The 16,040-nt window shown below is 32.2% G+C and overlaps 3 protein-coding genes across 3 annotated transcripts; 1 reads left to right on the top strand and 2 right to left on the bottom strand.

The window, feature by feature from the left end:
- Positions 1-1,799: 1,799 nt before the first annotated feature.
- LOC101249252 (purple acid phosphatase 17) lies at positions 1,800-4,613 on the bottom strand. The gene is made up of 7 exons (XM_004235321.5): positions 4,057-4,613; positions 3,808-3,964; positions 3,589-3,696; positions 3,257-3,381; positions 2,955-3,083; positions 2,781-2,848; positions 1,800-2,191 (listed from the first exon to the last, which is right to left on the bottom strand). The coding sequence occupies exons 1-7, from the start codon at positions 4,222-4,224 to the stop codon at positions 1,975-1,977; spliced, it is 972 nt and encodes a 323-aa protein (XP_004235369.1). The 5' UTR covers positions 4,225-4,613; the 3' UTR covers positions 1,800-1,974.
- Positions 4,614-5,238: 625 nt separating this feature from the next.
- LOC101248757 (UV-B-induced protein At3g17800, chloroplastic) lies at positions 5,239-8,374 on the bottom strand. The gene is made up of 4 exons (XM_004235319.5): positions 8,105-8,374; positions 7,876-8,002; positions 6,356-6,654; positions 5,239-6,219 (listed from the first exon to the last, which is right to left on the bottom strand). The coding sequence occupies exons 2-4, from the start codon at positions 7,999-8,001 to the stop codon at positions 5,379-5,381; spliced, it is 1,266 nt and encodes a 421-aa protein (XP_004235367.1). The 5' UTR covers position 8,002; positions 8,105-8,374; the 3' UTR covers positions 5,239-5,378.
- Positions 8,375-11,354: 2,980 nt separating this feature from the next.
- Positions 11,355-15,769, top strand: LOC101248465 (uncharacterized). The gene is made up of 4 exons (XM_004235318.5): positions 11,355-11,790; positions 12,466-12,611; positions 15,161-15,279; positions 15,365-15,769. The coding sequence occupies exons 1-4, from the start codon at positions 11,576-11,578 to the stop codon at positions 15,464-15,466; spliced, it is 582 nt and encodes a 193-aa protein (XP_004235366.1). The 5' UTR covers positions 11,355-11,575; the 3' UTR covers positions 15,467-15,769.
- The last annotated feature ends 271 nt before the right edge of the window (positions 15,770-16,040 follow it).

Here is a 16,040-nt window from a genome sequence, read left to right as displayed (position 1 = left end):
TATGTGATTATATTCTGCTTCTTTTTTTTTTGTGATGCATTCTAGTCAAATTGTATTTTAAATAGCTATTATAAAAATATTAAAATAATAATTTGTTCCATTTTAAAATATTTTATTGTAGAAGAAAGGCTACACCCAATATTTCTAAAAAACTTCATCTTTTTAAATAAAATATTTTGTTGTAGGAGAAAGGATACACCCAATGTTTCTAAAAATCTTCATATTTTTAAAGTAATATGAACATGCTATTGCTAATTTTTTTTACTATAATCGTTTTATAAAAATCAAATTATAACGTTTTAAAAAATTGGATTTGATTATATTGTGTTCAATTACACTTTTAGTATTCATGTAATAATTTTATGTTATTTTAGCATAAATAATTCTTTTCTTGCATATATTTATATAATATTATCCTTTCAACCAAAAAAGAAAATTCTTTTCTTGCAAAGTTAATTTGTTGAAATTTTACTTTTAATAGTATTTTCCCCAACGTAACAATATCCAATTTTTACTTTATTTGACTACAGTAACTCATCAAAAAGTGACAATTGGCTTAAGGGACACCAAGCAAAAAAAGGGCCCAACCGTCATATTATGGAACTCTCGAGTACGAAGACCAAAGGAGTGGTCAGAAATCACAACATGGATAGTTTTTGGAAATTAACATACAACAAATAATAGTTCGTATTATTAAGTCAAATTAAATCGATGAATTAAAATAAATTAAAAAAAATTGATCATTCTATTTGGTATTAGAAAAAAAGAATTAAATTAAATTCAAACCAAACCGACACACATATATATACATAATTTATTTTATTTATAGATAAAAAATATTATTTACATATAATCTACTTTGGTGATATATTTTTAGTTAGTTTATGATTTTTAATTTTATATATTTTATTTTAAATTTGGGCTTGTAAAATTTTTGTAAATATTATATATAATATTTTGTTTTATTTATAACTAAAAAATATTATCTATAATTACGTTGTTAATATATTATAAGTTAGTTTATAGTTTCCAATGTTTATCTATTTTATTTTAAATTTGGACTTGTAAAAATTGTAAATATTATATTTTGTGTTAAGATCCAAAGTTATAATTATATTGTTATAGTTTTTCAAATTCGAAGTTAACTATTTACTTTGTACATAATTTTTGTATTCAGTTTGCACCTAGCCTTTAATCTTATTAGTTTAGCATAATGAACATCGATATTTCAAAAAAAAAAAAATTGTACTCATGTGAATTTACAGTCTTTTCGAAAATTTATATTCACTTAACATTTTTTAAGTTTAATTTATCACACAGGTAAGTGAAAAAATATTTATCGCTTTTTCAAATATAGTATAGTTATAAAACTAAAACAAAAAAAAATGAACTTTATATGATTTGATTTTTAAATTTGATAAACCGACATAATTGGTTTAGGTTTTTTTAAATAAAAAATCAAACTGAACCAACCTATGTACTCCCCTAGTCCTAACAAATATTTTCGAGAATGATTTTAATAATTTAGTTGATTGGTGATTGAACAGAGAATTTTAGTAAATTAGTTGAATGTGAGTGTTTGATTCAGTAATGTTGGGAATATAGACAAATTTTTCAATTTACTCATATCTTAATTCTAATAAGAGGTTTGAAGCAGATATATGTTCGTCAAGATATTTGCTTCATATGTTTGAAGCAAGTCGAATTATTTTGAAATTTCAAATTTGAAAAAATTACATCTGTCAAATAACTAGGATTTAACATGAACAAAATTAAATAAAAAAATATGTCATACAAAATTGAAACATAAAAAAAAATATAAAGCAATTTATAATATGATTTACATCTAATATCTGTAAAAGAGATAAAATTTTCAATACAACAAAATACGATACACTATTTTCACCTTTAAAAAATAAGCGTAGTAGTCTACTTACTCTAATCTACAAACGCTCTGCGCATTTCTCAAAAAATCTAAATAACAGTGTGATGCAGTTGCTTAGTCCTACTCCATTTATGTACAGCTTTGCCAAAAACATCATAGTATTCTATCTCTACATGTGTTGGTGTCAATTGGACAGACATGAAACCTTGTCCATCATAGAAGAATTTCACATCTTCACTGTTCAACCCTTTCACGTCTCCTCTCCATGCCTTTGATCCTGCTCCACTAGTCAAAAATTGGATGGGGCTGCAATTATTACCAAAATTAGATTACAATTACAAAAGATATACTAACATATATTTGCTATACAACAGTTAGTTAGATGTATTAGGCAAGTCTCGTGCGATGAGTTCTACAAAAAGACTAGTCCTTACTAGCTAGTGCAGATAAGAAGTTTCGAACTTGAGAACCCCGTGAAGTCCCAAGCAAAATTATTTGAGCCAGGCCCAAGGGTTTATTTTGATAATTCATAGAAGTATTAGAAATCATCTATAAACTCTATTATTAATCATTAGTTTCAAATCTGAACAATTGACAACCTTAAAAATACTCGTTTATTTGACTAACTGAACTTAAAATACATCTCCAATCTTGCAACATGAGTGAAATATATTCTTATATCCTCGTCAAGTTTAGAGTATTTTCAACACTTCTCTCAGATTTTTATTAAGACTCTTATGCTCCTGATATGTCATGTGTCAGATTGAGGATGTATTTAAAAGTAAATAAGTATTTTTAAGACTATTAATTGTTTAAGGATAAAATCAATAATTTGCATCAAATTCAATTAGAGAAAACTAATAATGTGGCGGATTTCTAACTCTTTAGCTTTTACCTTTCGGTATCACTTATGTGCTCAAGGCAATGATCATGGCCGTTAATGTATAGATCTACGTCGTATGCCTGGAATTTCATAATTGAACAACAACAAAAATAAAGAAAAGTCATGTGGGTGAAAATTTAATATTTTGTTATGTAAAAAAATGTGAAATTTGAACAAGTTTATTACCCTAAGGATAGGAAGAAGACGTTCAACAAGTTCATTAGTGTCACCATGGTGTCCCACACTTCTAATGGCATGATGACCCACTACTATTTTCCATTTTGCTCTTGATTCACTTAACGCATTCTCTAGATCCTGCAATAATATGTATGTAACTTTAGTCCAAATTTATTGAGTGTGTATAAATCATTTCATTTGAAATTCGTAAAATTCTGACTCCATCTCTATTCGAAACTATGAATAAAGGTAAAGAAAAAAGCACAAGTATAAAATTATTTAAGTTTTCTGAGATGATGATGTAAACTTACTTTTAACACGTTTTCTGTATATGTCTTTTGAGGCATCACATTGCGCCAATCATACGTATGTTTCGTTTCCACGAAGTACTCTTTCACAAATGGGGTTGTGTCCACCATGAATATTTCAGCAAATTCTGCAAATTAATATCATGAGAATGGAGAAATTCATACTCCTATGTGCGGTGAATTTGGATTAGTTGGGCTTAGGACAGATGTAAAGTAACAATTATAATCGTAATATTGCGTCCCAGATACCATATGATTATAAGTTAGAAAGTATAAACAAAAACTAGATTTCAGATTTAGTTTTTTTCTAAAAAAAATTATATATTTTTTCTGACCTGCATTGATTATAAAAGAACGCAAACAAATCCATCTGCTGTCAATTTTCCTAAGGTAAGGACTAAGTTGAGCCTCTACATCTCCCCTGTAATCATGGTTACCCAATACTGCAAAATCAACATTAACAGAATTACAAACAATACAAAAGTATCATTTTTAATTAGTTTCGATTAATCTAAATTCACGCAGGATAGATCACATTATGGGTTAAAACTCACCCGTATACCATTGGTTTTGCAAGCTCTTTGCTTTATAAACATTGGTAAAAGACTCCAGAAAATTTGGATCATGCTCCCCTGTTAGCCCATTAGTATAAAAATTGTCACCTGTTGAAACTACAAAATCTATGTCTAGTTCCTCTCCAATTTTACCCATCTGCATCCAAATTTTACACATAATTAAATATCAAATACAAGAAGAAAAAAAAAGATACTAATTACTCACATTTAATTGAGAATTATGGGTACCTGAAGAGCAACAGCAGATTGATTATAATCACCTTTACGTCCCCAATCACCAACAACCAAAAATTTTAAATTGCCATTAACTTTAATGGGATGATCAAATTTCTCAAGCCCAGTTGCTCTAGAACAATCTATTAAAAAACTAGCCAAAATCACAAGTAACAGAAACATGACTATGTTTTGAAATTGAAGGAAATAAAATATTTCTCTCTGAATAACAAGACACAAGATTAAAAATATTGAAACATTGAGGAATAATAGTATATATTAATAATGCATATAAGAGGAAAAGAGTATTTAATGCATGTAATAAGAGGCAAATAATTCATGTTGTGTTTCTAAAAAGATTATGCGAATATGCGAGTGGATATTTTATTGGATAAACAGAGAATATTCGTTGGAACTGATACAAAAGCAGTTATCGTATTATTGTTATTGGGATAATGGAATTGTTGTTTTCGTGCGATTGTAAAATGATAACTGAACACCGCATTTCATGTGTCAAATTTTATATAAAGCAATAGAAAAACTATTAAGCATAACCTTTCCTATGTCCACTTTTACTTGTTTGTATTTGATTTGGTACACACTATGATGGATGGTATTCGTTTTAAGTTAAACCCACACGATTTTCTCCAAAGTATGACAACAAGAGTATCCAATATATTATAATTGTTCACACCCAACAAACTTGCAAGGAATAATGTATAAGTAACTATAACCGTTAATTGACTATATTAGATTCTAGAAGAAAAAAAAGAGTTTAAAGCTGTACAATAATTTACATGAGTTACACTCTACAAAGAACATGAAATACAAATATTTATCAGTTTAAACTCTCCAGGACTGAGAATTGTGTTCTTGAACATACCACCCTCAAGTAATGAAGTGCCTAGGTTTACTTAAAAGTGAAGACAGTGCCAATATGTAAAGGGAAGACTTCATAGCTATGAGCAGAAAATTGATGGTGCAATACTGCAAGAATAGGACATGCAAGAGTAGACAAGGCAAGGGATACCAAATATTGAGAAATCAAACTTGTTGTTCCTCACTAATTGCATCAAGACCAACAACACTTTATTGGGGCTGCTAAGGAGGAGGAAGGGGGAAGTTGGGACTTGGGATTCACCTCCCAATAAGTAAACATGTAATCGTGTTAACGTCTTATATGAAGGAAACATACTGTTGTTAAATATTGTCTAATATGAAATATCATATATACAAGTCACAAGCATGGTCTACTGTATTCCCCTTAAAACATGCTACTGCAATAAGTTTCTAAGTTCGGGCATAAATCTGACTCCACAGTGGAGTCACCAGAAAATTTAATTGGCAACAAAATGGTATCTTGAGTCGACATAACTCTCAACATCCCAGAGGAAAGACCCAAAAGTTACAGCCTCCAAAACAAGCCGCCTCAGCCCACCAAAACTGATCTTAATAAGTTCATCTTTAGATGAGTCAATAGTGCCTTGAGGGGTGATAACAATCTCAGGTCTACCAAATAGTGCTTCGGTGTGTTTCTCAATCATGCCTATGGCCTCTCGAGATCTGATGGTTGCATATCTCTGGAGGGTCTCCCCATCAAATGACATCACATAGTTTCTCAATCTTGAGGGTTTTATCCCCTGGCCAAAACCTCCAGGACTCACACCACCTGCAGACCATGATGTCAATTCTGGGTGGGTTTGTGTTGTTGATCTGAAAGAGGTATCACTCCTATCACCACTGATATCCTCGCCTGCCACTTGCTGGATGCTACTATCTTCATTGTCTACACCCGGAGGAAGGACTTTCATGCTCTTTTCCAGCTGAAACCTCTGGTCCACTCTCCTGAGAAAATATCCATACATAATTGATGCAGCATAAACTTGGCCTACTCTTAATTTACTTATTTGTGCCACTGCAGAATCATCACCCAACCGACTTCCAAGAATGAGAGACAGGTGGTTTTGAATCATCTCGTTAGCTTCTGCTGAATGAAGATGCTCAAGCTTATCATCTTGGCTGGGCCAGGTGTCAATTCGACCAGAAGGCTCAGATGAAGATGGACTTATTGCAGGAACTAAAGATACGTTGGCATCCATAAATTTCTGGACCACCAAGGCATATAATATCTCTTCCAAGGTCTTTTTCCTTTCATTTGCCTTAACCTCAGCAATTCTCCTGATAGTTTCAAAAGCAACCATGCAACAAGTTAGACTTAACAGCAGTGATAAATACAAGAACAGAAGAAAACTAAATTGTTTCAGGGAAAATCCTGGGTGAGGTGGGAATGGATTTTAAAGAAGCCTAAACCAACCTGTACAAAACAATGTCAGTACCGGCTATAGATGGCTCTTCCTTCTGTTGCTCTGCATCACGATCAATTTTTAGCAGTTCAAGTTGTTGATCTACAGCAGCTGAGACAAGATGTGGGTGACTTGTCAAAATCTGACACAGAAATTGGCCAATTGGAGATTCCAGCTGAAGTGGAGCAATAGGGGCAGCTGAACCTCCAGACTCAGAAGGTGATACCGATGCCCTGATAGCAGTATATTTCCTGCTACCAAAAGCCACTTTCCTGTTACTCAACTTCACATGAGAAATTGAGGGATAAAGCTGCCAAGAAAATGTCCATACATTAGGCGTCAAAGAACAATTTCACATCATAACTCATAAGATTTCTAATTTATGCCAAGTACATAAACTTATTTAAATATATAGTTTTGCTCAAGGGAAGCTCTTAACTAACTGAATAAGATGCTTCGAGTCATATCCAAGTGGATACATGGATTACAAAGAACTAACATGGGATTACACAAGTCAATGCATGTTGAGGCACCTCCCTAAATGGGAAAAATCAGCGACAGGACGATGCACACAGATATATTTACACAGTTAAAGAATTGCACGTTCAAAGCATAAAATTTGTAAGGCTACCATATTCAACCAAAACATACGCCAAATGGAAAAAGAAACTTGCAAGAACCCAGCACATACTCAAACAAATTCAGCAGAGAAATCCAAGACCAACAATTTGACACATGTCCAAAAGACAGTATCAGATATTCAGGTATAAATTTAGACTAAAGGAGAAACAAAGATATGAGTAGGCATGCAACAATTTGTCTTTTTCAGTAAATCTGCAGACACCATTTTCCTACATGATAGGTGAGGAAAGATTGAAAGAGCTATTGGTTAAGTAGAAACTGCAAGAAGACATCAATTACACTAACACATTCATAGAGTAGTGGCAACTGAAAGCATGGCTACATCACCATGTTTTACAAACTTTAGGGTAATAGTCAAAAAGAGGATGTCTATATAAAACATGGGTACACATCTTATTTTCGACAATCTATAGTTTTAACGTGCTCTGGAGGCATTACATACTACTACCATCCTTCCAATATATCAAACACGTAGGTGTCTAAAGGAAACCGGAGGATTCTACAACAATAACACAAAGAACTATGCAATTCCATAAAATTAACAAGAACTTCATCAAGAAATGACAAAGAGCTTGGTAATATCTCTTCTTTCCTGTTATAGGATGGTAGCAGTTAAACTATATATGTTCCCTTTCAAAAGTCTCACAAGCTTTCATGTTGAAACCCTATCAGCCCTATTTCTTACAAATAATAATCTAAAACATCAAAAATTATCTTCAATTTGGACTAATACATCCTGTTTACTCCAAAGCTAGACAATTCATAGTTGCTTCATTTTCCGGTTCATCTAAGTAGAGATACTGGAAGAAAAAATTTGCAAATGACAAAATAACACCAGAACTATAATAAAATAAAGCAGATAAGTACGAAAAACAGAGTTCCTTTATACCTTGATCCCAGAAGGAGACATCCGAAGCTGTGACCCGACTCGAACAAAATCGGACCCACCAAGAGCCGCCTTGGTGGCTCTGTTACAGATGCTGAAGCCAGATCGGAAAGCAGTGGCCGTCTCCATTCTGAAACAATCAATAAAATCACAGCAACAATCAGCAAAACCAAAAACCCTAAATCATTGGTAACATCAGAGAAAATGAAAATTATAGAACAAAAACACTTACGGATAAGAATTAAAGAGCTGAAAATTGAATATAGGAAGTAGTAGCAGATACAAATATGGAGCTTCGTTCGGAATGGCGACCGACGATTGTTCGTTTAGGAGAAAGTTCACAGTGTTCAACGCTAAAAAAAGATTGATGTATATAATGGAACTTGCCTATTTGTCCCCACTCACCAACGTGACTTATTTATCTTTTGCACAGAAAAGAACCTCACATTTCGTCAAATTACATAAATACACTGGGGCGCGTCTGATTGCCACCCACCTACCCTCCTTTTCTTTTAATTTCTCGTTTTATAGTCAAATCCAATTTTCGTTAAGTAATAATTTTTAATTATTGAGTATATTACATAATATTTATCTAATATAATTTTATATTTTTTATATGATTTGCAGATTGTTATATACTGCGGGTAAACCTAGCGCACACAATATTTACTTGAATAGTAGAGATTATGATAAAGATACTGGGCTTGAAGTTATTTTGAAGTTTTCAAAAATAATGAAAGTTAAAAAAGACTTAGAATAAGAATTGAATAATAAACTAATTAGATGAAATGTCTCAAAACCTTAATTTATTAGAAATATAATTTTATATTAAAGAGTTGAAATTTCAAATAGAAAATCAATAAATAGCGAGCCTAATCGCTCACGTGAAAAATGCCAGCAGCTAGCCTTTTTATTAGTAGTATTGCTTTTTATTGTATTAAAACAAAATACATGTTTCATTATCTTATATTTTATATTATTTTTAAAAAGTATTATTTTAAAACTTCTTAACCATATGATTTTATGTTATAAATAAAAATAAGATAAATTTTGTGTACCTCTCGTCCTTAAATAAAATTATGAAGTGCATATTTAAATAATAATTATTTTAACTTCATCCTCAATCATAATAAACCATCTTTGTCATTTTTCTCACTATACTAACTAATGGTTAATAAACTGCGACTTGGCCTAATTTAAATGAGTGGCTTTTTTCTTCCTTTTTTTTTTCTTTTTAATTTGAATGTACGTGGCCCCTTCAATGTTTGTTAAATTATTTGAAACTAATTTATATTTTCAATTATTTTTTCTGGTTTTATTTTTAAGACAGAGAGAAGCAAAAGGATAATTTGGTAATTGACTAAGGGGCGTTGGTAGATGATATTTTGTATTAGTGGATAGGCATTGGGGTTTGTCTTCTGGAGATCTCTGAGCCGGCGTCGTCTGAGAGTGATGTTAATAGGTCACAATTGTGGTAGCCATGAAATTGAAAATATGGGTGATGCGTTTCATTTCTAGTGGAACACCTCTTTTGTGGCTTCATTCATTTTCACCAAACATTAAAAAAAATAAAATCTATTGGAATAGAGTTTTTTTGTTTTATTTGAGAAATTAATACTCGTCCCGTTTTAAAAAGGATGAAGTTTAATTTGAAGTGGAGTTTAAAAAAAGAAAGTAAATTTTTAAATTTTATGATTTTAAATTAAAGTTATGTCAAATATATTAAAATTCCCTTTAGTTTTGTGATTTAAATATGTCACGTGAAAAATTAAAGTTAAAATATTACAAAAGAATAATCATTATTTTTTAAACAAACTAAACAGTAAATAAGGACATTCTTTTTTAAATAGATGGAGTAACCGAATAGAACCTAATTAATGAAGAGAAATTAATTTAAGTGGTGGTCATTTGAGATGTTTGGAACATTGCTTTTGAGTTTTACTAGTATACTAAGGGTTCATTTGGTACTAAGGATTTGAGTTTTACTAGTATACTAAGGGTTCATTTGGTACTAAGGATTAAATTTAATAGTAATGGGATAAAAAATAGTGATAGAAATAAATTTTCGTATTTTATTTAATTGTTATATTTGGATAACTTATTCATCATTTATGTCATAATCGAATAAGTTATCTAAATATATATGATGGATAAATTATTCATAATAGTTAATTCAAAAATAACTAATCTTGTGATAACTTGTTACCAGCCAAACGACTCCTCGCATGATATGGATTAGGGCATTATAGTAAATTAAGTTTAACAAATGCCTTTTTAGTTTTATTGTGTGGTAATGGATAAATTAAAAATTTTATGAAGTGTACAAATAGGTAAATACATCACGAGTCAGCTATATTTAGTATTTACAAGAATTAATTATTCTACACAGATTAAGTATTTAATTGATCAAGAGTTGACTTTCACTTCAGTCCATCACTAAGAAAAATAAATTTAATAACACGAAAATAAACAACAAAATTTATTACTAACAATAAATTTATATTAGCTATGAGAAAAATAACAATAAATTAGCAATGAACACTATATATAGCTATCATTTTTCTTTTTAAGTAATAGTATGAATTGTCTCCTAGTATGCGATTGGAAAGGCCTATTTCCTTTAATCTCGTTGCCACATATATGCACTTCTGTGATAATGGCCTTGAGCACTTTTAATTCCAAATAAGATAGATATATATTCGATACATACATCCAACCCAATTTTCTGTGAGTGATCCATTTCTATAGATTCTATTTGAAAAACTCCATTGCAGCTTGTCCTCCTAGCTTCTCATATGTCTAGATACTCTCTTCTGCATCAAAGAAATAACTTTATATTGCGATAAAATAATAATACAAGAAAAATGAATAGTTTTATCGAATTTGTATACACATTATATAACTAGTCTATTTATTTGACGTTTATAAAACTATATTACTTTTGTAGAACAATTATAAAGTTATATTTTGTTGATTATTAACAACACTATAAATTTAACATATCCCATACAATTAGGTGGTGAAGGATTTAATAATTATGTTAAATTTGTGATATTTTCATAAGAAAAATGATTAAATCTAGGGAAAATGTACGAGTAGCTTCTAGACTATGACCAAAATTTCAGAGACACACCTTAACTAAACTAAGGTCTTAGTCGAACTTATTTCTTTTTGTAATTTTATACACCTTTTGTCTTCCGTGGCACATTCCGTAACTCCACGTAATTAAGGCCCGTGGGAGATATTTGAATGTCACGTTAACCAAAAAGTTATACAAAATTACAAAAATTATAAGTTCAGGGTAATAGAATCTTACAATAGTTAAAGTGTATTTCTGAAATTTTGGACATATTTGTAATGGTGCATTTTCCCTTAAAAGTATATACTAATTTAATTAATTAGCTGGCGAAGAATTGTTAATTATTAACTAACACTATAAATGGATTTAATAATTATGTTAAAAATTTGTGATATTTTCACAAGAAAAATGATTACAAGTATATACTAATTTAATTAATTAGCTGGCGAAGAAATGTGCTTGTTGTTTCACTCACCAAAAACACGTTTACTACTCCTACTAAAATCTCTGCTCAAGAATTGAAGTTCTCCTCTTCTACTGGACGCCGGCGCAAATTCCAGAACGTGTAGCTATCGACGAATTCGTCTCATCTGGAATACAAGAGTAGCACTGCCGGAATCAGTTATGAAGCTCCGGTATGCAATGGTGTGCTCGTCGAATCAGAATCGGAGCATGGAGTCACATTGTCTACTGAAAAGGGAGGGATTTGATGTGGCCTCATATGGCACTGGGCAACATGTAAAGCTTCCTGGTCCTTCTATTAGGGAACCAAATGTTTACGACTTCGGCACTCCTTATAAGCAGATGTTCGATGACCTCCGCCGCAAAGACGTCGAACTGTAAGCCAAAATTGCATTTATGCCTTTTCTAATTATCGTCTCCTTTTGCTAATTCCTTGAACTCTCTGTGTTTAAAATTTCGTGTGTTACTCAATTCAGTTACCATTAAATAACCCTAATATGTGTAGTGTCTGTTATTTGCGCTGCACGAAGTGAATTTAAGGATTTTCCATCTGCTAGGATTTGAATGATCTTCTTGAAGCTTTTGGATGCCTAATATCCTGTTCTAGTTTCCTTACCTTAATGGACAATTAGCATAATAAAATCGGAGGAGTTAATGTAAGGGTATTCATATAAGTATAAATTTTACAAGAACTTCTCGTTTCGTTAGACGCCAATGGAGGTTTCTTTTTAGGGAAAATGTGTCTATCATTATTTCACATGAGACAGGGGGTCTGTAACAGGATTTTCATGTGTATTTGGAGTTGTTTTATTCTTGCGGATAAATTTTAGCACTTGTTTAGTTTTTGACTTCTGAATATGGGTAAAGTTGCATATTCTGGAATACGAAATTCTCAAATGTTCCACGCCATGATAATGTGGTGTGTTCCTTTTCAGGACAAAAGTCACAACCTCCACCGTGTTTCTATACTTTGAGATGGCTGATATTGCTTTATTTTCAGAATCCTCTTGTTTTAATTCAAATTAGGGTTGAGCCTCAATTTCAATTTCCAGGTACAAACGAAATGGAATACTGCCTATGCTGAAAAGGAACTTGGGTGTAAAGCTTGCACCTCAACGTTGGCAGGATAATGCTGCTGATGGTCCCTTCGATGTTGTAATTACATTTGAAGAAAAAGTCTTTGATTTGGTGCTTGAAGGTTGGTAATACTCATTTTGCATTTATGTTTTGTTTGAAAATGATGGATCGAGAATTCTACTAACTGTGTCTACTTAAGTGAGCTCTTTCTATCAGGTGAGATTTTTTTTCCGCATTAGCAAGGTCAAGAAAAAAGATCAATATTATGCCTTCGGTCAGACTTATTTTATTACATTTCTGACCTTCATTGTAGAAGAATGTGAACTTTTTCTTTTTGATTATTAATGTAATATTTTATTAATGTTTGCATTGGGCCAATGCCACAAGAGATGAACACAAAATCTGCAGTTCCCTCAATTCAAAGAGCGTGAGCTTTACTTGACTTCTTACCATTATATAGCATCCCATTTTGATACTTGCTGATAGATAGCAATACAGCATCTGAGGAATAATTCTTAATGCTCAGAACAACCTTTGAATAGACACATACAGTATGAGGCAAAGCTGTCAAATGATATCTCTGCAATTGCAAGGATTAGTTAGTTGTAAATTTGGGGTGAGGAAAATTTCAAATGGTTTTCTTTTGCAGAGGTATTTCTGGCTTGCTTTTGGCAGGGGAAAAAAAGAGAGAGAAAAAAAAAGTAGCAGCCTAAGACACTAGTTTACTATCTATTTCTGAGTAAAACCTTGATATAGAAAAATGATGGTGGTAGGAGAGTAAGGAAAGTAGTTGGAGCTGCAAGAGAGTTCAGGGGCCAGGGTCTCCCTGGGAAATGACTGTAATTTAATCTCAAGGAGTTGCTATATGAAGTGATTTTGCCAATGGTAGATATAGTACTCTTACTATGTTTGCTCATCTTGGAAAAGTTTGTCGCTTTGTCCCAAATAATTCATATTTCTTGACCAGGAAAGATGCAAGCTAGGATGTATTACAAATGCTTATTTCACTATGCATAGCTGGAATACTTCATTTCTAGAGTTTCTTAATGTTGGATAATCTGTGGTTAGACGAGAAATTACAGTGTTATTATCTTGACATGCTTCTTCCTTTTTTTCTCGTTGTGTGTGTTTCTTTTTTCTTCTTCTCCTTCTGGTTATTATGTGGCGCAGCTAGTAAAGCTTATCCTAGGAGATGCTATATTTTCTCTTAAATATATTGATGGATGTTTATAACAAGAGAAAAAAGGGTTCCATGTAATATTCGTGGACCTAGAGAAAGCATATGAAGTGTCAAGAAAGATCTTTTGATAGGTGCATGAGAAGAAATCATTACTTTTATAAATGCCTTCAAATATTATATGCAAGAGAATAGTTTCAAGTGTGAGAAGAATAGAGAGAGATACAGAGGAGTTTCAGATAATGGTGGGTTACATTAGAGACCTACCTTGAATTCAGTACTTCTTGACCATAACTATAGATGTGCTAACCAATAGGCAATAAAATATCAAATGAGGTTCTATCATCCATGGTTCTTGGTGTTTGCAGATCATATTGTGTTATCAACAAAACTAGTGAGTGTGTCAATAGTAAGTTTGAAGAGTGCAGAAGTCTTCTAGAGAAAGGTTTAGGATAATTAGAAATAAGATTAAATATACTAACTAGAAGTTTAGCTCTCATCAGGTCTTTATCCAAAAAAAAAAGAAAAAGAGAAGATCTTATGAAGAGAGTGAAGGTAAAATGAGATTAGATGGGATTGTGGTGTCTAAATGCGGATGTTTCAAATATCTAGGTTAAGTCTCCCAAGAGAATGAGTAACAGATGAAAATAACACATAAGGGCTGGAACATAGAAGTTCTGTGGTAGAGCAATGCAATAAGTTGTTCCAATCCAAGAGAAAGAGTGGTTGGGGACCAATATTATTAAAAGAACGGGCATGAGGCTATGCTCTCCTTTGTCTCGCAATAGTATTTCAATGAAATATGTCAAATAAAAAGCAATAGAGTGATATAAAAGACTCATATTGCCAACTCCCGGCTAGTTTTGAATTGAGAATAGTTGATTGATTGATGATAAAATGAGCCATGTTCTGTTGTACTGTTCCAGGATCTATGGTACTGTTTCTGCTTAAATTTTATTATATGAATCAATGTTCCTCACTACCTAAGTGCTTGAGCAGGTTTTCATTCTATACTTCTAAACAGATTTTTTTTTCTATATGTGCTAAAATTGAATCTAAGATCTCATTTGTCCTTGTTTGCGATATTTCTTTTCATCATTCGGAGCTAGTTGGGAAATTTGGTTGTTCTCGTGACACATCTTGCTGAATTATGGTATAGCAAAATGTCTGTCTGTCTTATTAAAAACAAGATCTTCATAGAGATTCTTGTACCAAATCCATCCAATATATTCCTTGAGAGCTTCCTAGAATTGTTCTCATTCTGTTTTGTGGTACACCCATCTTGTAATTCTATGACAGTTAAAAGCTGTCTACATTGGCAAGAGCTCCTATAATCATGGATGTTATCTCACTTGAAGTTAAAAGTTTGCACCTCATGCATTCTACTGCCGAATAATTTGAAAATTGGTCTGCTTACATTTTTTATAGTGTTTCTTTTTCATGCATTTGTGGATATCAAGCATAGTTGTTTTAACCATGGTTTGATAACGCAGATCTTCATAACAGAAACCAAGTTCTCTTGAAGCCGGTTCTTGTTATCAATTTAGAAGTAAAAGATAACCATGAGGAGGCAGCAATTGGAGGCCGTCTTGCTTTGATATTGTGTCAGGAAGTATGTGGTTTGTGGATCTTCAAATTATCACAAAATTTAATTTTGCTTTGTCTCTCACTAATAATAGTGTAAGTTTTCACTGTAGCTTGATGCGACTGAAAATTGGGAGGATGCAATTGATGATATCATCAATAATTTTGAGAAACAGCACAGACGGAAGCTCCTGTACAGTATCTCCTTCTACTGAAAGGATGGCAATCTTAGAATATTAATGGAACTATCAGTTTGTTCTGTATCCAATTTGTCTGCCTGGTATGCTGGGAACACATTGTCTTTTTACGTATAACCTTCCCAGTTATGGCAAGTGACAAAAAGATTGCTTCAAAAGTCTTTGGTGGCTCGGATTATTTTTGCAGTGTTCCTGCTTCTTCGTTCTCATAAAGCATAGAAAAGTAATGTAACTTAATATCATTTTACTCATAATTCTGTATAACTTTAAGTCAACATCTTGGATCGTAGAGCAAATTAACCAGACCACCACTTAAATTCATGTGTTGTCCCAACTGGTGTTAATTTCAATCACTTGTTATAATTTGTGACCAAGCTGACTTTGTTACGAGTTTTAGGGTCGAATACACAAGGAGTGGTGTCGTCTTCTGCCATTTTTTTATTATGAATACCACAACTGATGTCCTGTCGCATGATTAAATAATTGTTAAATCCACTTATAAGATTCGAGAACTTGCCCTCATTTATAATACAGATAAGGGCGGAGCTTGCCCTCATTTATATTCGTACTTACACACTCCATTCGATATTAT

This window comes from Solanum lycopersicum, chromosome 3 (assembly GCF_036512215.1).
Source record: "Solanum lycopersicum chromosome 3, SLM_r2.1".
Lineage (NCBI taxonomy): Eukaryota > Viridiplantae > Streptophyta > Magnoliopsida > Solanales > Solanaceae > Solanum > Solanum lycopersicum.
The sequence above is the reverse complement of the archived record's forward strand: the minus strand, read 5'-3'. Positions and strand labels throughout refer to the sequence as shown.

Bases quoted from the DNA above. Each gene is read 5' to 3' on its own strand.
- LOC101249252 (XM_004235321.5), bottom strand. From the start codon at position 4,224: ATGTTTCTGTTACTTGTGATTTTGGCTAGTTTTTTAATAGATTGTTCT. The intron at 3,965-4,056 runs GTACCCATAATT...ATTTGGATGCAG, and splicing joins AATCTGCTGTTGCTCTTCAG to ATGGGTAAAATTGGAGAGGA. The intron at 3,382-3,588 runs GTCAGAAAAAAT...ATTAATTTGCAG, and splicing joins TTCTTTTATAATCAATGCAG to AATTTGCTGAAATATTCATG.
- LOC101248757 (XM_004235319.5), bottom strand. From the start codon at position 8,001: ATGGAGACGGCCACTGCTTTCCGATCTGGCTTCAGCATCTGTAACAGA. The intron at 6,655-7,875 runs GTATAAAGGAAC...TTTTCTTGGCAG, and splicing joins TGTCTCCTTCTGGGATCAAG to CTTTATCCCTCAATTTCTCA. The intron at 6,220-6,355 runs GTTGGTTTAGGC...TGAAACTATCAG, and splicing joins ACTGACATTGTTTTGTACAG to GAGAATTGCTGAGGTTAAGG.
- LOC101248465 (XM_004235318.5), top strand. From the start codon at position 11,576: ATGAAGCTCCGGTATGCAATGGTGTGCTCGTCGAATCAGAATCGGAGC. The intron at 12,612-15,160 runs GTTGGTAATACT...TTGATAACGCAG, and splicing joins CTTTGATTTGGTGCTTGAAG to ATCTTCATAACAGAAACCAA. The intron at 15,280-15,364 runs GTATGTGGTTTG...TTTTCACTGTAG, and splicing joins CTTTGATATTGTGTCAGGAA to CTTGATGCGACTGAAAATTG.